The sequence below is a fragment of the Myxozyma melibiosi genome (genome assembly GCF_037950935.1).
Source record: "Myxozyma melibiosi strain Phaff 52-87 chromosome Unknown BZA70scaffold_1, whole genome shotgun sequence".
NCBI lineage: Eukaryota > Fungi > Ascomycota > Lipomycetes > Lipomycetales > Lipomycetaceae > Myxozyma > Myxozyma melibiosi.
In genome coordinates this window covers 3,954,948-3,975,143 of record NW_027042915.1, presented here as the reverse complement: position 1 = coordinate 3,975,143, position 20,196 = coordinate 3,954,948, and the positions used below count along the sequence as shown (strand labels likewise).

The 20,196-nt window shown below is 52.5% G+C and overlaps 8 protein-coding genes and 1 non-coding gene across 9 annotated transcripts; 5 read left to right on the top strand and 4 right to left on the bottom strand.

Moving 5' to 3' along the window:
• Positions 1 to 201: 201 nt before the first annotated feature.
• Positions 202 to 2,672, top strand: BZA70DRAFT_274232 (AP-2 complex subunit beta). The gene is made up of 3 exons (XM_064911952.1): positions 202 to 514; positions 600 to 781; positions 843 to 2,672. The coding sequence occupies exons 1-3, from the start codon at positions 488 to 490 to the stop codon at positions 2,578 to 2,580; spliced, it is 1,947 nt and encodes a 648-aa protein (XP_064771655.1). The 5' UTR covers positions 202 to 487; the 3' UTR covers positions 2,581 to 2,672.
• BZA70DRAFT_274229 (DEAD/DEAH box helicase) lies at positions 2,673 to 6,375 on the bottom strand (the record flags this gene model as incomplete). Its single annotated transcript, XM_064911951.1, has 3 exons — positions 5,425 to 6,375; positions 3,828 to 5,369; positions 2,673 to 3,766 (listed from the first exon to the last, which is right to left on the bottom strand). Exons 1-3 carry the CDS (start codon positions 6,278 to 6,280, stop codon positions 2,676 to 2,678), a joined length of 3,489 nt encoding a protein of 1,162 aa, XP_064771654.1. The 5' UTR covers positions 6,281 to 6,375.
• On the bottom strand, positions 6,376 to 9,482 carry BZA70DRAFT_274227 (uncharacterized protein). The gene is made up of 2 exons (XM_064911950.1): positions 9,370 to 9,482; positions 6,376 to 9,298 (listed from the first exon to the last, which is right to left on the bottom strand). Exons 1-2 carry the CDS (start codon positions 9,435 to 9,437, stop codon positions 6,712 to 6,714), a joined length of 2,655 nt encoding a protein of 884 aa, XP_064771653.1. The 5' UTR covers positions 9,438 to 9,482; the 3' UTR covers positions 6,376 to 6,711.
• A 750-nt stretch (positions 9,483 to 10,232) lies between these two features.
• BZA70DRAFT_t13 lies at positions 10,233 to 10,305 on the top strand. Its single transcript has one exon. It is a non-coding gene; the product is annotated as a tRNA-Thr (tRNA).
• Positions 10,306 to 11,841: 1,536 nt separating this feature from the next.
• On the top strand, positions 11,842 to 12,033 carry BZA70DRAFT_232125 (uncharacterized protein; the record flags this gene model as incomplete). Its single annotated transcript, XM_064910243.1, has 1 exon — positions 11,842 to 12,033. A coding segment is annotated over one exon (192 nt), but the record flags the coding sequence as incomplete, so codon positions are not given.
• A 42-nt stretch (positions 12,034 to 12,075) lies between these two features.
• On the top strand, positions 12,076 to 13,684 carry BZA70DRAFT_233131 (component of the sps plasma membrane amino acid sensor system; the record flags this gene model as incomplete). The annotated part of the gene is made up of 2 exons (XM_064910249.1): positions 12,076 to 12,466; positions 12,519 to 13,684. 2 exons carry the CDS (start codon positions 12,076 to 12,078, stop codon positions 13,682 to 13,684), a joined length of 1,557 nt encoding a protein of 518 aa, XP_064771651.1.
• Positions 13,685 to 13,959: 275 nt separating this feature from the next.
• Positions 13,960 to 15,208, bottom strand: BZA70DRAFT_274222 (uncharacterized protein). The gene has a single exon (XM_064911949.1). The coding sequence runs from the start codon at positions 15,080 to 15,082 to the stop codon at positions 14,270 to 14,272; it is 813 nt and encodes a 270-aa protein (XP_064771650.1). The 5' UTR covers positions 15,083 to 15,208; the 3' UTR covers positions 13,960 to 14,269.
• A 12-nt stretch (positions 15,209 to 15,220) lies between these two features.
• Positions 15,221 to 16,859, top strand: BZA70DRAFT_274221 (mitochondrial ribosomal protein MRP51). The gene has a single exon (XM_064911948.1). It carries the CDS (start codon positions 15,638 to 15,640, stop codon positions 16,778 to 16,780), a length of 1,143 nt encoding a protein of 380 aa, XP_064771649.1. The 5' UTR covers positions 15,221 to 15,637; the 3' UTR covers positions 16,781 to 16,859.
• BZA70DRAFT_274220 (uncharacterized protein) lies at positions 16,860 to 19,205 on the bottom strand. Its single transcript, XM_064911947.1, has 3 exons — positions 18,318 to 19,205; positions 17,891 to 18,251; positions 16,860 to 17,834 (listed from the first exon to the last, which is right to left on the bottom strand). Exons 1-3 carry the CDS (start codon positions 19,138 to 19,140, stop codon positions 16,925 to 16,927), a joined length of 2,094 nt encoding a protein of 697 aa, XP_064771648.1. The 5' UTR covers positions 19,141 to 19,205; the 3' UTR covers positions 16,860 to 16,924.
• Positions 19,206 to 20,196: the final 991 nt, after the last annotated feature.

The following is a 20,196-nucleotide window of genomic DNA, read 5'->3' as shown; positions in this document are numbered from 1 at the left end:
GTACGGTGTCCGGCAGACATATAGAATGCACAGAGAGAAATGTACGAATATGAGTATAGTATAGTGTAAGATATGAGATCAACAGAGAAGAATGAAGGAACAAAAACAGGAGAAAGAAAGAGATGTTTACATTTGCTGAACAGAGTAAAGGTGCGGCTGTAGGTTGTGATCCAAATGTGGGCGAGTTTATTATAGTCCTGAGCCCAACACTAAACTAAAAACCCAGACTTCGACCCTCACGTGAGACCAGGAAACAGCGCAGCCGCGTCTCCGGGTTTAGTCGGCAGTTGATGAGCTCCGGTCGATTCCTTTGATATCCTGCATTTCCCAAGAGCTGCCCATTGATGGCTCTTCGCTGATCTCGAACGGAACCTGAAGTACTTGTTTGACGGAATCTCGGGTGTCGTGGTAGCGAGTTCTTGCTTGGGTGCTCGCGGTATAAATATTCAATCACTATCAATCACTGCGTACTAGCAGCATTACAAATATGAGCGACGCCAAGTTCTTCGCCAAAGTACGTTTATTTGCCTCAACCATCTCTTTTTGATCTCGATATGGGAATCCTACCGGACAATCGCTGATGCGTATAACTTTCACAGGGAAAAGCCGCCGAGCTCCGGGTCGAGCTCAAATCCGACAAAAAGGACAAGAACTTTGCGAGGCGCAAGACGACTCTCAAACGAATTGTTGCCAATATGACGATGAACAATAATGAAATGATTCAGCTGTTTCCTGACATTTTGGAGTGCATGAACGTCGACAGTTTAGAGATTAAGAAAATGTGCGCACTCCTCTCTCAACCCCCTTTTCTCCTCAGTGATCTAACAAGTTATTGTCTCTAGGTGCTTTCTGTATCTGATAAACTACGCCAGGGTCAAACCAGATCTTGCAAACAAAGCTCTTTCAACACTCCTTTCTGACATCAACGACCGATCGCCCCTAATCCGAGCTCTCGCGCTTCGCACCATGTCCTGCGTTCCGCTCGGAACATACGCGCGAGCCATTGTCGAGCCCCTACAGGATCTCCTGCGCGACTCAGATCCATATGTCAGAAAGACTGCTGCGTTTGGCGTGGCAAAGCTATGGGCGGCCGATCCGAATCTGGTAGAGAAGTCGGGCCTCATCGAGAGCGTAAATCAGCTGCTTGTAGACAGCAATCCTACCGTTGTGTCTGCAGGTTTAGCAGCCCTGTCCGACATTACTGATAAGTCTGATGGAATGAAACTGGCGATTGGATATCAAGATGCGAGCAAACTCATCAAGATTCTACCCGACTGCAACGAATGGTCCCAAACCTACATCCTAACAGCTCTGATGTCTTATACTCCGCAAGATACCGCCGAGGCGCTCTTGATGGCCGAGCGATTATCTCCTCGACTCGCACACTCCAATGCATCTGTGATCCTCGGAACCATTCGGGTTATGATCTATCTGACAAACTACATCAGCGACGATTCTGCCGTCGACATGCTTGTCCGAAGATTTGGCCCTCCCTTGGTCACCTTACTATCGAAGCCCTACGAGATCCAGTACGTCGCGCTCAGGAACTGTTTCTTGATATTGCAGCAGTACCCATACATTCTTCAGAACAACATTAAAGTGTTTTTCTGCAAGTACAACGACCCGATTTATATCAAAGTCTCCAAGCTCGAAATCATCTTCCTGCTCGCTTCGGAGGAGAACATGCCTGAGATCCTGCGTGAGCTGAGGGAGTACGCTTCTGAGATTGACGTTCAGTTTGTCCGCAAGGCTGTGCGTGCGATTGGAAAGCTGGCGATCAAGATCAAGGGCTCCGCGCGTGCTTGCATCGATACTCTGCTAGACCTTGTCGCTACGCGCGTATCATACATCGTGCAGGAGGCGACGATCGTCATCAAGAATATTTTCCGGAAATACCCCAACAAGTACGAGTCGATCATCACCGTCTTATGCAAGAATTTGGATTCCCTCGATGAGCCAGAAGCGAAGGCGGCGATGATTTGGATCATTGGTCAGTACGCAGACCGAATCGAGAACTCTGACGAGATCTTGGACGATTTCCTGTTCACGTTCAAAGAAGAGACTATCGAGGTGCAACTCGCTCTTTTGACTGCAACAGTCAAGCTATTTGTGCAGCGGCCAGCCAAAGGTCAAGAGCTTGTGCTCCAGGTTCTGAAATGGGCCACGGAGGAGACCGACAACCCGGACCTACGCGACCGTGGGTACATGTATTGGCGACTACTGTCTTCATCATCTGGCAACGCCGACCTCACGCGCCAGATCGTGATGGGCGAAAAGCCTGCGGTGACTGTTGAAAGCGACAAGCTAGATGACAAGACTTTGGAAGAGTTGACGCTCAACATCGGATCTCTTGCATCGATCTATATGCGCCCGGTCAACCAGATCTTCAAAGGCACCAAGGCCAAGCAGCTCGAGCAGTCGCCTGCGTTACGGCGGGCGTTTTCGGACGGTCCGGTGATGACTCAGCAGATGAATGTCACGAGCTCGGCGGCGGAAGATGGTGAGGATGATTTTGCGGATACAGGGTATAGAGGGCCGGATGTGTTTGCCGCACGGGGAGATCTGTTGTCTGAGGCATGAGAGAGATGCGAGAATTCGATATTATTACATGTACATGATGTATATTTTAAACCCCGATATGTATGACTAAATGAGAAATAGCATTATGAATGACTTTAAGTAATGACGAAAGGCTGGTCGTGGCTTCCACTCTCAATCTTACGCGGTTCCTCTTCCTCTACCTTGACAGTGAATAAATCAGCAGGATCCCTACTTATTTCGCGGGCACCCAAAATCTCTAGATCCTTTGCGAGCGCTACGGTTTCAGTGACTGGCGCGATTGTCTCGATCCTATTACTTCCCGGTGGCAGATTTCCTTCCGGACCCTCCGGCACGGTCGCAGGGTCTACCGAGCCCGGTCTCAGCATCTCTTTCAAGATCACGATCGCGCCGACTTTCGACAGCACGGCATTTGACTCTGCGCAGTTCGTGGTGACGATACACTCCGGGCATCCAAAGTCGCATCCGCAGCTTTCCATGCGCTCGATAGCCATAGCGATGACGTCCTCGATGAACTCAAAGACCTTGCGCGAAAGCCCGGTCCCATTGATTTCAGACCCGGAAAGGGTGGAGTGCTGGTTTGCGCGCCAGCTCTTGACGGCGCTGTGGGCGTCGTAGAAGGTAAGTCTAGCGGGCCGTTTGCGCTGCGTGTCTCTGGTTGAGAATTCCTTCTCTGGAGCTTTGCATTCCGCGTGTAAATCGTTCTGCGTGGCCATCACAACCACGCTGGCGGAGCTCATGCCGATGATGATGTGCTCGGCCGCGTGGATTGCGCCGGCGAGGTGAAGTTGTTTGGCATGAATGATTTCCTGCGCGCGGCGGGGGACGTCGATCCAGAACCCTTTTGTGTATTTCTCGACAGGGGGAGTGGTGGAGACATCGACTGCGTCAATGATGCGGTTGTGCGAATCAACTTTGAAGTATCCGAATACGATGGAGGTGACCTTCACGTTTCCGTAAAATGCGTAGTTGACCTGCTGTGAATGGGTGATTGTAGTAGCGGGCGTGGGGTCGAATATTTGGGTGGTGGTAGTAGTTGCGGTCGACGAGATTGGTTTGATTGCGTGCGTTTCGATCGCGTCGACGTCTGTGTAATCGCGTTGGGATGTGGTCCAGTCCACGAACGTGCGCTCGATCTTTGCGATTCGTTCGTCTGCGTTGAAGTCGCGCACGATATACGGCTTTCCTTGGTGGATATAAATCGCGCCTAAATCAGCGTCAGCAGCTTTTCTACTTATTGCAAATAACAAAAATTAAAAGAAGGGTACCTTCGTAGATGGTGAACGTAATCCTCGAGGCCTCAATTTCCTCAACAACGACATTACGACCGTTTGTGATATCGACTACCGCATAGACCTCATCCTCGATATCTCTGATGGCGACGTCCTTTGCAGGCCACGGTAGAAAGCGCGGGTGACAATCATAGAGCTCCGGGTCGGACTCTTTCAGTTTTTCTCGCTTCTTTAGCCGTGTACTGGCCAGCTCTGCTATACGCGGTCCAAAGTACTGTTCGTCTTCCGAGATCGAGATCGGGATCTCGAACGCAGCACACTGCAAATGTGATTCGAGTAGTAATTGGTTGTCGATATCGAGCACAACTTCTGCGTTTGGCTTGTCAAACAGCTCAGAAGGGTGGATCATGTAGTGCTGATCGACAGGCGACGATCCTCCGACCAGGAGCGTGAGTGAGTCTTGGTTCCGTCGACCGGCGCGACCGCTTTGTTGGCGGAGATTCGCAATCGAAAACGGGAAGCCGAGGATGATCACTGCGTCAAGACTGCCAATGTCGACGCCCAATTCTAGTGCGTTGGTGGCGATTATACCGAGTAATCTGCTTTCAAACATGTCTTTTTCGATACGGCGACGCTCGGCAGCCGTATACCCTCCCCGATAGCTGGCAACGCGATCGCACATCTCGGAACGCGAGAGCGATTCGAGAACCTGTCGAACGGCTTTCATCATCATCTCGCACTGCGTTCGCACTTTACAAAACGCGATCGTGCGCACGCCGCGGAGCACGAGCTGGACAAACAGCCGCGCGGCTTCGTTGATTTCGCTGCGGCGACCGGATGATTTGTCCTCTGGGACCTTGAACGGCGTGTTCCACGAAAGAAAGTGTTTCTCGCCTGCGGGTGACCCGTCGTTTGAAATCACGGTGACAGAATCTTGGGAGATACCGAATACTTTCGCCATATGGTTTGCAGGATTCCCGATGGTCGCCGAGCAGCTTATGAACTGCACCGATTCGTTTCCAAGAAACGCACAGATCCGACGTAAACGGCGCATGACGAACGCGACGTTCGATCCGAACACGCCGTCGTAAACGTGTAGCTCATCCACAACCACGAACCGCAGCGCGCGGAAAAACTCGCGCCAGCTGGGACTGTTTACAGCCGAGGGCAGGATTGTGACATGGAGCATGTCCGGGTTCGTGAACAAAACAGACGCAGACTCGCGAATTCGGACACGTTCCTCCTTGGGTGTGTCTCCGTCGAATGTCTCGGCGACTACATCGGAGAGATTTGGAATCAGGCTCAGGATCGACTGCAGGGCGCGTTTCTGGTCTTGTGCGAGCGCCTTGGTGGGGAAGATGTAGATTGCTGTAGCGCGGTGATCAGACTCGAGAGCGGTCAGGACTGGAACTTGGTAGATTAGTGATTTTCCGGACGAAGTGGCGGTAGCAACGATGACGTTTTTGTGATCATGTAGTGCGTTTAGGGCGTCGGCTTGGTGGGTGAAGAACGAGGTGATTCGGCTTGAGGTGTAGAGAGCGTCGGCTAGTTGCTGGGATATTGAGAAATTCAGAGTCCCTTTAAGCTCGTTCAGTCAGTGGAGTCATTAACACAATAGCAGGAAGAATCGTACCAAACTCAGCCTTTTGAGCGGGAAGCACACGGCATCCTTCATCAACCAGCTGTCCGCAATATCCTTCGTCGGCAGTCAACTGGCTGACGATCGTAGGTATCGGGTCTCTCTTCGAAGGAACATACTCTGGGATACTAGTCTGCAACCTTCGCTCATGATCCTGCCTTTCAGGTGCCGGCTCGACAGGGATATACCGTTTCAGTCTATCCTTGAACTCCAACTCGGGATCGACAGCTTTCTCAACGCATGAGTTCAGATACTTTGCGAGCACGGTCGTGAACCGATTGTTGCGCTTGGTGATCAGCTTCGTCATGGTCGCAGTCGAAAACGTAGGCATGCGGATCGCGTCTGGACCCTTGAGTTCGCGGCTCTTGACCCCGCCGTCGGCAGTTGACTTCTTCATGGTTTCCACAAACTCGAATATCAAAGCGTATTTCTTCCGTCCGCCGTCCGCGTCGCCGTCGTTTTCGGTAATGTTGAAGATATCATTTCCAGTGTCCCGACCGAGTCTCTCCTTCACAACCTGGTCCGCGTACAAGCTCAGCTCGAGCTCGTCGACGTACTCGAACCTGATGGTATCAGAAACAAGACACTTCATCGCCGCCGCGTCTTCGATCCGTAGATCCTTGATCGACGCCTGGAACGTGCTCAGCAGCGGTGGCACATTCTTGCGCGAGGACAAAAACGTATAGAGCGTGTTGAGTGATCGGTGAAGTTGGTCCAGACGGCGGAAATATGGTGGGAATGTAGATGGATCTGGCTGCTGCTGGTTGGCGTCGGAGTGGCGAGCTCTCTTTGAAGCTGAGGACGACGACGAGGAAGTGCTCGAGGCCGAGTTCGAGCGAGACCGCTGCATGGTGTAATTTGCCGGATTACCGATCTGCTGCAATAATCATTCGTTGTGTCGCTATATCATCTAGACTGAGGAGTGTGCTTCTATTTACTGGACGATCTTTCGGTGATAGTTCTCTTTCTCCGAGCGTAACTAAACCCTAAGCATGACGCGTGTAAACGCGTTTTTCTTCCAAATAGAGCAGCGCGTAAAGAATATTTTGTTCACGATTTAGCGCGTGAAAGAATACTCTGTTCACAATTCAATATGAATACACGTTTAAAATGAATACAAAAGAATAATAAATGATAAATAAATAATTTGCCCGAATAAGAATAAAATGCAATCCGTTAAACCCAATGCCCATCCATTTCTCTATGGAAATATTCACTCCTATCCACCCACCCATACCAACTTTTTTTAACCCATTTTTTTAACCCCGTTGTTTCCTCACATCACAACTTGTACACACTAACACCTCCGGCGTTCAAACCTTTTCCAGCGCTAGTACGATCACCTAGCTGGCCAAAGCCTAGATGCGGCATACTCACAAACAGGAAATCAGCGTAAGAAGCAACTGATTTTCCAAACCACGACTCGATTTGATTGTTGGTGCGCGTTCCCCATAGCATAGGCTTTAGCCTTATAATAGGTGTTGATAGCAAAGAAGGCGAGACGTCGCCTGGCTGCTCAGAGGACATCGATGCGATATTGTCGAAAATTTCGAAATCTCCTACCGGCTCTGGTCTTGAAGATTTGGTTCCTTCCCGTGAAATCAATTCCAGAACGACGTCTTCGATAGGCAGCAACCAAACAGCACCTTCGCCTGCGCCTGCAAAAGGCGAGGAGATGTAGACAGTGTTTGGATCGCCATCCTTCGGGGTTCCTGCGTATCCAAACTTGACAAACTTCTCATTCAAGCTGTCGGAGATGACGTACGCCGCAAGCTTTGGCTTTGTCTTGTCAGATCCCTCGCGGCGCACGTAAAGATAGCATACTCCACCTTGGCCAAACTCGCCTGGCGCATGCTTTCCCCGCCGCCGAGCGTTCTTGCTATCGAGCACGGCCTCGTTTGGGCTGCCGACCAAAATCCACTCACCGAGACCCTTGATCTTGCCAGTCAGAAGCACGCCGCCGCCGTAGCCGGCCACAGAGCCCAGCTCGGCAAACATACCGAATAGCGGAACTCCTGTCTTTGCGTCAAAAGCAAATACGGCTCCGGAACCAGGGGCGCCTACGTACGCGATACTGTCTGGTTGCTCTGAGAATGCTATTTGCGAGCCAAAAAGCTGATAATCCGCAAACGTGGACGCAGAGGTGTCGAGAGAAAGCTTACTGGCGAGGTCGTCGTCGGGAATGGAGATCTCTTTAGGTGTCACAAACCGTGAAAGACGTACGTGGTCCATGGCGACCATCGTGAGCCCGCTCGCTAGTGCGGTCTGCAGCTCACGGCCAGAGAGGATCATGATCTCACCTTGCTCTCGCACTCGTCTCGAGAGATCAGACAGGGGAGCGCAGACGATAATTTCAGGCAGTCCATCTCCATCGACGTCGTGCACCAGCAGACGGCTTCCAAATAGCTTTCTTCCGCGCCCTCCATAGGTGGTCGTGCTACCTTGTGTAGGTGGCATGATAGTCATCAGGAGTTCAGGTCCGGCAAAAATGTCGATTGAGGAGATTCCTGGTGACGATACTGCTAGCAGAGTAGTATTGAAGAGCTTGATTGGCGTCATCGATGCACCAAACTGTCGCGGAAAGGTGAGATTATAGATCTCACGTCTGGAAGGATGAAAAGCGGGAAGACTTGGCGGCGAGATACGATAGTCCTTGAGATTTACCGACTGGTCGTCAACACTATTTGAGGCAGAAAACATGGAGTCGATTTCGGCAAGAGGAATAACGTAAACTGCACCATCATTGGTCTGAGTCTCTTCAGAGTACTCGTAAGGCGCAGATACAGCAAGACAGGGGCCGATATCGCTTCCTCTGAAATCACCGACGGTAAACACTGATCCGAACAAAGATTCAGATAGTCCAGTAGAAAGCGTAACTCCAATCGGTTGAGAGAGTCTTGGGAGATCTGAGCTCTTGAGCACAGTCTGATCACGCTTTTCTAACATGTGTTCTGGTAGAATCACATTCGGAAATTCGATAAAAGTCTCGGATCCGTCTGCAGACGGATGAAGAGCTAGAGCTGGAATGATCTCGTCGATATATTCCTGCAAGTCACCAACGACGGTCGATGAGACTTGTTCGGCATCACCCGATCTCACGAACGGAGCACGACCAGCAAATACCTCACAGATGTCCCACGCATCAACGCCCTTTGGAGGGCCGTTATCGAGCCATGACTCATAACTTCGTAGACAGGGTAGGATAGAGGCCGTGATCGAATGAAGACCACCCATAAAGTAGTCTTCGAGAACGTCGAGCAGCAGCGGGCTCTTCTTTGCGTAAGAGGGATACATAGTTCTGGCAAGATTGACCTCAGCCCCGAGAGCAGCGACACCACGAGCCATGCAGTACTCGAGCGCAGGTCGAGAGACTGACAATTGGAGGCGTTTGTAGATGTTAAGCAGGTCTGCGCTTGGGATTGTCCAGCGCTGGGTGAGCCAGTCTAGATCGCCTGCGGCGCGGAGGATGCGAAACATCATGATCATATCGCCGCCGGTGTCTAGAATGCGATGGGCGCTCTGGGTGTCGCCTCCGAACTCCCGGTGCGAGAGGGCCATGAGCAGACCCTGATCTACACCGAGCGAATGCCATGGGACGTCAGCGACCTGGTGGGTGAGAGCACCGATGAGGAAGGCGCGGAGTCCGGCTCCGTCTTTTTGCTTATTGCTGAGAACGTAGGTTTCGTGGTAGTATTCGGCTGCCGCGAGCAGGAACGGGGGCCAGTGGGTGGCCTCGCCGGTGTCGGAAAGGCCCATGCAGTCATAGAAGGCGTCGGGGAAGAAGGCACCTGGTATTGTGTATGTTGAAAGAGCCTGGTCTTCGGACGAGAGATGCTGGCGGATGCGGGCGACTAGCTGAGCATGAACGCTGGAGAGAAGGAGGAGTTAGATGACGCGGCAGATGATTTGGGATCGGAGATGATCCAGGGGGATACGCACCCTACGCCGCTCGCCAGAACAGCGACTGCCTGGTAGAGCACAAGACAGATGAGGAGAAGGGATTTCATGGACGCGGAAGCATGAGCGAGGACGAGGATCGGGGGAGGGAAGGGTAGAGGAGGGGAGGCGAGAGAGAGAGAAAAAGAAAAAGAAGCAGCAGCAGAACTGTTTGGAATAAAGTTCAGATGGCTGCTCGGCGCAGTCCGTGCGTGCGAGTCATCCGCTTAAACCCCTTCTTGACTCGGATTAGGTCACCGATTATGGCGATCTTATGCTGTCGATGATCTTGTGTTGTAGACGATAAAGAAGACGAAGAGAATACTGGATATGTGACGGTATGTTGCTGGGCGATTTATTATAAATAGCACGCAGATTGTGTTTATCGCGCAGGCAGAGCTCGCAGACAAACGGGGAACAGAGCAGGGCGTCGTTCAATAGTCACATCCGGCTGCATCCGTCCGCGTCTAAAGAGGCTGTAATTTCCACGCCGGCGCCGGACCGAGAGCAAAAGTCTTTTTTGTATTGTTTTCAACGCCAGTTGTTGCATGACAAAGGCATCTCATGATGTGGACTCTCTATTGAATGATTATTTGCCTCCTCAAATTCAGACGGTTCTAGAGATTAGTTTAGAACTTCACTCCGGCGAACAACAGGTCACCCCATCTCATCGCCGAAATCTCGCCTTTAGACTTACCAGATTTTTGCTACCTCAAAATCCTGTTCAGCCTTGATTTCGCTTTCTTTCTACTTCTCTACAGTGCAATACAAGACATAAAACAGCTGCTATAGGTTGGAAATCAGTCTTGAATTAAGAAACAAAAGTGGGTTTATATTGAACAGGGCATTTTTTTCAATAAAAATTCGCCTCTTTGGCCAAGTTGGTAAGGCGCGGCACTAGTAATGCCGAGATCATCGGTTCAAATCCGATAGGAGGCATCTTTTTATTTTTTTTTCTTGAGTATTTGAAAAGTCAGTAGACAGACAGTAAGGCAGTCTGTTTTTTTTTTCTGACAGGAAAAGATGTTTGTGCAGTCACTAGAAAAGCGGACAGCGAGAAGAGAGAGAAGAGATAGGAGAAACAAGGGGCAGATTGGTGATTTGAATCGGAAGATGGATCTGAGAGAGGACCAGGAAGTGGGGCGCACTAAGCTTTTTGGAAATTTTCACTGTTTACATTTCGCTATTGTTTTGTTTGCTGTTGGTGTTGGTGTTGTTGTAGATGTTATTTACTGTGTTCTTAAGTAGTAAATATCCCGTTTCTTTATATTGTATTTGCAGTCGAGTTTCACATCACCATAATCTCCCCCTCTCCTCCCCACCGCAGCTGCTTCGTCCGCATCGCGGAGCGTTCGTCGGTCCTGCGTCCGCTGCAGTGTAGGCAGACGCGCTACCGATCTTAGCGCGTCACGTGCGATAGCACCATCCTTGGCTGGCATATGTTGCTGGCGAGATTGCCCCAGAAGCAGAGGCCGGAAGGAGGTCTCCGAGCAACACGCAGACGCCTGAAGACATAAAACAACAGTAAAATCAGTATCGAATATCCCTAAATCTGCTGTCGGGAAGGTCGAGAAGCGGTGGTCTGGCGCATTGTTTGTTTATAGTTATAATATAAAGATAAGTGACAGATTTGGATTCTGGCAAGTCTGTCGTTCGTTACTAAACGAGAGACGTGCGGCCGGTCCCAGTTTAACGCTTTGACTAAGTACTTTTCCCTCACAGCTTCTTCTGGGTCAACTCGTCCTGTCCCGCCACGCCCGCCGCTATCGCACATCGCGGGACCGGCATCTTTACCCACCCGTCCGCGGCCATCGACTGAACCCCGTCCTCCTCTTCACCGTCCTCCACAGCCCCGCCCCCGTGCTCGTGCCCGCCTCCCCGCTCTCCTGAACTCCTCCCAGTCGGTCCTTCTTTGCCGCTGCACTGCTATCCTCGGGAAGCATGTACACGCCCTCGGTCTCGTCGCTGTCCTCAGACGACGCGCTCGACGCCGAGATTCGTGAGCGTGGTTTATGGCCCGGCTCTCAAGCAGCCACCCATGACCAGCAGCAGCAGGCTCCCACTCGAGTCCACCTAGGCTCGATCGACAGCATCGACAACGTCGACGACGACTATGACGAAAAGAACAGAATCGCAGACGATCCCATAGAGGACCTTTTCCCCCAGACCTTTGCCGTCCACCACCGGCGACCGTTTGAGAAGCAAGAGGACATCGGCGGCGGCAGCAGCAACGACACATCGCACACCACCACCGCCTCGCTTTTCCCTGACTCGACCTCTGACGAGCACGCCTCCAAGCGCGCGCACACCACTTTCTCGTCCTCGCCGTTCTCGGCAGACGACTCGCACTCCGACAACCTCGACCAGTTCGTGCTCGAGTACCCCCGCCGGCCGTCTGACTATGACTACCCGCGCTCGATCCCGTCCTCGCTCGGGACGTTTGTGATCGACGACACCGCGCCTGGAGTAGACGGCAACTACACGATCGAAGACAGCATGGCCTACCATCCACCAAAGAAGCGTTATACCGAGCTCAAGCGAACGCTCAAGACTCGGCATATCCAGATGATTGCTGTCGGCGGTGTCTTGGGAAACGGTCTTTTTATAGGTTCGGGTAAAGTGCTGGGAAACTCTGGCCCGCTCGGTATGTTGCTGGGCTTTTTAATCACAGGCATGGTCGTTTTCTCAGTCATGGTATCGTTCGGAGAGATGGTGGCACTCATCCCTATCGCCGGCGGCATCTCTGCGTTCGGCAGCCGGTTTGTAGACGACGGCCTCGGGTTCGCGCTGGGGTTTTGCTACTGGTTTTCGCTCGCGGTTGCGATTCCGACACAAGTGTCGTCGGCGGCCATGCTGCTCACATATTTTGCGCCGTTCGATCCTTGGAAGCTAGCACCGGCGGTTATGGTCGTGTGCTTTTTGTTTGTGATTATTTTCATCAATTCGATGCGGGTGCAGATCTATGGAGAGATTGAGTATGTGTTTGGGCAAATTAAGCTTTCGTTGCTGTTGGGGTTGATCATCTTCATGTTTACTCTGAACCGGGGACATATCTCGCCTGAGACAGGCAAGACCACAGTATTTCCCGTTGATTTTGCTTGTGAGTTCGGCTTTCTTGATATAGAGTGGAAAAGGTGCTAACTTGTATATAGACTGGGATGCATCAAGAGGCGATTTGTACGGCCCGTTCCGTCCATACTTTGAAGTGACCGAGCAAGACCATATCGAGGGTTCGACCGGTCGTTTTCTGATGGTGTGGACGGCGGTGGTACAGTCGGTATACAGTTTTTCAGGGACCGAGCTGGTCGCGTTGACGGCCGGAGAAGCCAAGCACCCACGACGAGCGCTTCCACGAGCGACGCTGCGGATCTTTTTCCGAATCTTCACGCTGTACATGCTAGGAGTGTTTGCGGTTGGATTGAACGTCGCGGCCGGGAACCAGTCACTGCCAGGGTTTTTTACGCCGTGGTCAAAGTACTCGACACAGAAAGTGAGCTGGACGATGACGACGACGTCGGACGGCAATTGCCAGGTGGGGTCGATCAGCATGCAGGGCTACTCGTCGTCGAACTCGTCGCCGTGGATCATAGCGATGCAGAACGCAGGGCTGTGTGTGGGAGCGTCGGTGGTGACGTGCTTGTTTGTGTTTTGCGCCTGGAGTGCGGGTAATTCGTACCTGTACGCGTCCAGTCGGACGTTGTACGCGATGGCGATCCAGGGCAAGGCGCCGCGGTACTTTGGGCTGTGTACGAAGGGTGGGCTGCCGTACGTGTCGGTTGTGTTTACGTTTGCGATTGCGATGGTTGTGTTTTTGGTGTCGTTTCCAAACTCGACGACGATCACGGTTTATTACTGGATCCGCAGGCTGACGTCGATTCCGGGAACGCTGGTGTGGGCTGGCATATGCCTGAGCTATATCCGGTTCTACTACGGGCTGAAGCTGCGGCCGGATATTGTGCAGCGGGATATGAAGGCGTATCCGTACCGATCGCCGTTCCAGCCATACACGGCGTACTTTGGGCTGATAGGGTGCATCCTGCTGGTAATTTTCAACGACATGACGATCTTTGTGAAGTTTGAGTGGCAGTACTTTATCGCCAGTTATGTGTCGCTTCTGCTGTTTCTGATTTGTTTTGTCGGATACAAGCTATGGCGACGGACGCGGCTGGTCCCGCTCGCGCGGATGGATCTCGATCTCGGACGACGGGAGATGGATCTATACGAGGCCGAGACGGCTGCCGAGATGAGGATGATGGAGAAAGGGATTTGGGGGAAAGGAAAACGCACGTGGCGGTGGATCAAGGCGATTGTAATATAACCTTTCTCTGTCGCTTCTTAATTTGTTTTTATGTTTGATTTTTTTGCTGGTACACCTGTTTGGGTTCATTTTCGCGTTTTGATGGTTTTCTCTTCTTCTGCAGACTCGGCGAAAAGCAGTACATTGGCTTCTAGAGTGTCTTTTCTTTTTTATTTTACTTGCTGCTTCTCATACACATATGTTGCATTGTTGTATACTACACATTTCATCTTCTTTCTGCTTCAGTTCCGGCGTCGGTCATCTTTATTAATATAGTCTTGTTACTATTACTTTATTCTCCATAGTTTTATTGAATATATCCAAATTTTAGTAATTATATGCTAGTTTTAGTTTTCCGTGCGGTGATATCGAGAAGAAAGAAGAGAAAACGAATGACCGGTTGATGTGAACATTATGACTTGATGAGGTAAAAGTGAAACCCAGAACTCCCTCGTACGGTGAAAGACAAAAACGAAAGACAGGAAGAGACCGAGTGCGGTGCGTATATGTGGCTGGTCGTATAATCCTAATACGCAGCGGTGCACAGAGGAGAAGCATAAAGTGAAGAGTCGTGAACGGCGTAAAGAGAGTGAGAGGAAGAGAGAACTAATGCTCAGCTTTCCATCTCCGTAAATCAGGCTTTGGCCTGAGCAGCGGAGGAGGTTGGAGGTTTGCAGACATGTCGTTGCGGGGACTGCGGCCGCTGTAGTCGGCAAAGACGGGAACGGGCGCCGCAGAAGGGTCCTCGTTGCGGTAGTTTACCCAAATCTCGCTTTCGGGCGAGCGTAGCGGCGAGGAGATGCCGGAGAGGGTTTTTGCGCGTGGCCGGGTTCGCGGTTTCGGTGCTAGTTGGGGAGGTTGTTCTTGTTCGTGTTCCTGTTCGCCGTACTCGGCAGAGGAGCTGAGGAACGACAGATCGGGCTGGGAGCCGGAGACGGTGTGGGCGCGCTTCTCGCGGCGGGTGAGGAAAGGGTTGTCGGTGTCCTCGGCATCCTCGGAAAGCGGGGCGGAGTCGAGGAAGGGGTTGCCTGTGCTTTTGCTGCGGCCGTGGAAGGAGGAGGCGGAGGAGGAGGAGTGGAAGCGTGGGCGGGAGAGCGGAGCCGGGCGGGAGGGCGAGGTGGATGGGCCGCGGGGAGGTTTGTAGACGTAGCGCGGCGGGGAGTTTGATTTTGCGAGGGAGGAGAGGGAGGAGGAGGTTGTGGTGGAGTAGGAGTCGGCACTGGCGAAGATGCGCGGGGTGCTGGAGGGGTCGTAGGAGGAGTCTTCGAGCGGGTCGTCGTCGTAGGAGTAGTTTGAGGGGACTTTTGAATAGCTCCGCGATCTGGTCCGGCCGAGACGCGGCGAGGGCAGGATGGCTTGGGAGTCCTCGGAGGAGAGGGATTTTGAGAACGGGCGGATGGAGGAGAGGACTTTCGCCATGGTGAATGAGAGGTGAGGAGAGGAGGGAGGAAGAGGAGAGGTGGCAAGAGAGAAGAGGAAGAGGAAGAGGAGGAGGAGGAGGAGAGGAATGAAGGGGTCTGCGCGGCCCGAGAGCCAAAGTCGGAGCAGACGGGTTCGATTAAAGAAGCTCACGCGAAGGCCAGTTGAGGGTGGTTATACTATTATACAATAACGATTATAATACAATAACAATAACAATAACAATACAATACAACTACAATTATTATTACTACACAACAACATACAGCAACACCTTCTACTCTTCACCGCATCCCATCCGAACAGTAAACAAAATAAAGAATGCTTACGTATCGCTTAAGCTGATACCACAAACCCTTTCCCAACACCTTTTCTTTTTATAGCCGCGACAGAACCTTCTTTGCTCGGCTCCAATTTGCGTCCTAATCACTGACTAAGCGTGGGATAGGGTGCTCTACTATCATGGGGCACAGAAACCGGACCTCTTCTCTCTCGAAAACTGCACGAGAAAAAATCCCGAGGATTCAATCACCAGGCAGCTGAGAACACCCACAGATGAGCGCCCAGTCATTCGAATCAGTGTTCCGCCACTCGCGGCTTGCGTCGCTTCCCTCGCCGCTGCCGTACTATCGGTATGGCCGGCACCCGATCCAGCAGGTCATCACCTCGCCGACGCACTCGCAGAAGCGCGGTGACTTTGGACTCAAGTCGCCGCTGCCCAAGTTGCCCGGCAAGGACGAGCAGCTCAAGCATATCGTCATCTCCAGTATTGATACGCCGGAGGGGTTCACGGATTTCTACTCTGGTGCGTCCTATTACCGCACACTGTCAAAGATTGAGGAACTCGGCGTGCCCGTGACGGTCCTCGTCTCGCGCGCGGAGGAAAAGCCTGCGAATCCATCGGCAGTGACGAGAGCGATCAAGTCTGAGATCAGATCGATGATCCAGTCCGACTCGCAGCCTACCTTTGCAGCCAGAGCGAAACAGCGTGGCCGAGTGCCCTCGCTCGACGAGCTCAGAAAAGACAAGATCCTCGCCAGCTCCGTCTCGGAAACCGAGGCCTCGGCCTCGTCCGGTCCTCTGGCCTCAATGAGCCTCCTGCCTAAGCAATTCACCCGCCACTCGCTCTACTGCGAGCCCGAGTTCAGCAACGCCCAACCGCTTACCTTCGCGCCAAAGCCGTACGTACCCCACCCCGTCCTCGACCGCCGCACCGTCGCCGGCAACGGCGGTCTTTCCTACGCGCTCTCCAACCGCGCCGTGCGCAACCCGCTCGGCGAGACAAAGTACCGCATGCTGCACCCCGGCCGCGACCTCAGCCACGGCCGCGTGACGGTCGCGGGCATCGTCGCAAAGCACACGAACCTCGTCACCGTCGCGCGGCAGTCGGTCAAAGACAGATTCACGCCGTCGCTCTACAACATCGAGCAGCTCTCCGTGTACGGCTCCGGCGACGTCAACATGCGCGTCGAGTCGCCGTTCGTGCCTGTCAGTTCGAGAAACTCGAAACTCGTGAATTCCAGATACGCGACCGCTCCCGGCCAGCGTCCTCAGGGTCTCCGACCTAGGTCGACTCTCAATGCTCAATATGCTTACAATCGCCAGCAACGCGCTCCGCCTGCTCAGCAAGGCCAGACCCCTAGATCATCGGGTATAACAAATGTGCTTGACGGATTCATGAACGGATTTAAAGAATAACTGGTTAATGACTTTTTCCTGTGTATATACTTGATTCATGTAGTAGTTCTTAATCTATAACTTTACACTATCCTCCTTAAACCCGTCCTTGGACTTACAGCATAACCTATTCTCTATTACTTTACTCTCAACACAAATTTTCACCTATCGACACACCACGCCAGCGACCTTCAACATCGCCGCCAACGCCTCGTAATTCATCTCCCCAACCTTCCCGCCCCCGTTCTCCGTCGGCGGAAACACCGACGAAAACAGTGTCAGTCCCTGCTTCAAAGTCTGCTGCTCGGGCGTCAGGAACGGGAGCAAGTGTTGCAAGACTACCGGGTTCGTCAGCTGGTTCACCAGACCTGCGGTTTCTTCCGCCGGTCGTGTCGTCTGCTGTTGGTGGGATTGTTTCAACGCACGAGGGCCGTGGGCTTTGTATTCTGCCCATTCGAGCTTGAGCCGTTCAGGCACCGCGATCGTCTTTGGCTCTTCTTCCTCCTGTTTCTCTTGCCCGTTCTCCTCACCAGCCGGCTCGCGCGCACTATCAGGGATCTCTGAATCCTCGAAGTACATCTCCACCAGCACCCCTTCCTCGCGCTTCTTCTGCACCTCGCTCTCAGGACTTTCAGCAAGTTGACTCCCTCCCCGCTTCTGCATGTTGCGCGAAACCTGGCCTGCGCCAAACCTCTCGCATTTCGAAAAATCGATCGCGGCGGGCGCGTACCATTCCAGAACCTCGTTCTCCTCTGCCTCGTGTGGCTCGTGCTCACCAGCACTTCCCCCCATACCGTCGTCGTCCGCCGAAAACTGTCGGTGCCCCATCCGAAACCCTTCGTCTTTATCGAGCTCGCGCGCGTTCTTCCGGTCCTTGCGCGACGGCCGCTCCGACACGTCGGACTCAAAGTACCGCACCGCGACGAGATCCGCGTCGGTCTTCCATGATACGCTTTTCTTGCGCTTGGGTTTGCTCGACGTCGCAGGTTTCGAGTCGGTTGGTTTATCGGCCTCTGGGTCTGAGGATTTGTTGAGCATGCTGCTTACTAGTGACATCACTCGGGGTGCGGGTTTCCTATATCCATGTTAATCCACAATCTACTGAAATAAATATTAATAGGGGAAGCATACGCAGGTTCGGATGGTTTGGAAACAGCGGGCTTTCGCAAACCCTGGAAGAACGCGCTGTTGCCGGCAGGCGTGCTTGTGGTCGGCGTTGAGCTGGTAGTCGCAGTGGCAGGCGCAGTCGAGGCAGACGACGAGGTGGCTGTTGCAGGCGATGCTGAACTTGTTGAGGTGGTAGCTGATGGAGCTGTAGCAGCTGCTGACGTTGATGGCGGAGGATGTACAGTAGTTGCAGGAGTAGCTGTACCGGAAGCAGCATCTGAAGCTTTGGGACGCTTTTTGATGCTGATACTCGAAAGCGCACTTCGGTTTAGCTGCGATGAAGCTGCAGATGACTTCGCAGAAGGAGCCGGGGAGTCTTCTTTGTCTGTTCGTAAAGTTAGCAATTCACTTTCACTCCACTTTTTAGAAAAAACAGTAGAACGGGACCCACCAGATGCAGATGCTTTACTGAGAAGCTTCTTTGCACTCTCAGATACCGCGCCATCCGCCTTCTTGCTCACAAGAACAAGCGGCTTCGTAAGCTTGACAGTATCTAAATCATCCATCTTCGGCGACATGCGCGTGAGGATGCCGACTAGCAAACCAACCTTGGCAAAATCGTTTGCCTTGTAGTCAAACACAAGCCAGTTGCGCAGTCGCGCGAGAAATTTTAAGTTCGAGGCAAGCATGCGCCAGATGTCTTTGTTGACGGAGGTTAAGAGCGAGGAGAGGTAGGTGATGTACGTTTCACGGAGGTCAAACTTCGAGGTCTTGCCGTACGCCTCGTCCGGGATCGCGAGACCGATTTCGATCAGCCGGTCGACGAGCGCAGGTTTATCATCCAGCAAATTCTTGAACGCGGTCGCGATCCGGATACGTAGCGCCGTCACGGGATCCTTTTCAGACATGATCGGAAGCTCGACAGGGGGAGGTGTCGGGGCCGGTGATTCGGTGGCTTTTTTGGTTGCTGCTTTCTTCTTTGGCGCGGCGGTTGGTTCAGGTGCCGCGCGCTTCTTCTTCGGTGCTGCAGATGCTGGTGGTAGCTGTTGCTGGACTGATGGTTGGGGTTGCTGCTGCAGATGCTGTTGTATTTGATCTGGCGTTACAGAAGGACTTTGGGTAGGAGCAGGACCTTGATTGATCTGCCATGAAGATTGCAATGAAGCAAATGAAGGAGGCGCAGGAGGTCCGCCCAAACCGCCAAAGAGAGCTGCGTTTGAGAAGATTTGCTGATACTGCTGCTGCGCCTGAGCATCGTAGTTCGAGTTCATCATGTAGGCAGGTAGCTGCTGCTGCGGTTGTTGTTGTTGCAGAGGTTGCTGCTGCTGCTGCTGCTGCTGCTGCTGCTGCTGCTGCTGTTGCTGAAGTACTTGCGGTATTTCCTGCTGCATTTGCATAGGAGTTTGTTGCTGCTGCGGAGGGGCCTGCTCTGGTTGAGGAGTAGGAGATTGCGATGAATATGTAGAGAAATATGGATTCCTTAGCACCGGCTGAGCGTAGCCAGACGAGATCGGGGTCTCGGAGCGCACCATGCCCTGCTGGTAGTATGCCTGCATTGCAGGAGCACCAGCTTCAAGCGATGGAGCGATATGCATCGAGCTGTCGTCGGTGTTGTAGGTCATGGCAGGGGATGGAGATGCGGATGGGATCGCGAGCTGGGATAGTGGGGGGAGATGGTAGGAGTCGTAGATTTGCTGCTGGGGTTGCTGCTGGAGATGCTGCTGCTGTAGAGATGTGGGGGCGGGGGACATGTTGTCAATTGGGCGCGGTGATGCATAGTATGAATCGGAGTATGCGGATTGAAACTGGTGCTGCTGTTGTGGTGGTTGTTGTTGTTGCGCCTGTTGCTGCTGATCATAGTAGTAGAGCTGCTGTTGCTGTTGTTGATGTTGCTGCTGCTGTTGTTGTTGCTGTTGCTGTTGCTGTTGCTGTTGCTGTTGCTGCTGTTGCTGCAGAAGATACTCGTTATATCTTTGCTGATCCATGATGGACGTGTATAAACATGCACTGACGAGCGCTTGCTAATCCTGGCCTTGCCTGCTCACCACTAAGCTATATCGATGGTGGTGTATGCATATACCCAGCAAACAGACGAGAGATTTACGATGATGTTGAGAAGTGAGAAGTACTTTCGGAGAGAGTGCAGGAGAACCGAAGAAGAGAAGAGATCAAGATGAAGCGCAGAGTCGGGATACCACTCCACGCAGCTATTATTATACGAGCCCGCGTGATCTGAGTGAAGAGCAACTGTTACAATCTGTCTACTTCTCTGTGATCGTCCTTCTCTGTCTGCCGAAGTATTCCAGCCTGAGTGTGGATCAGATGAGGTG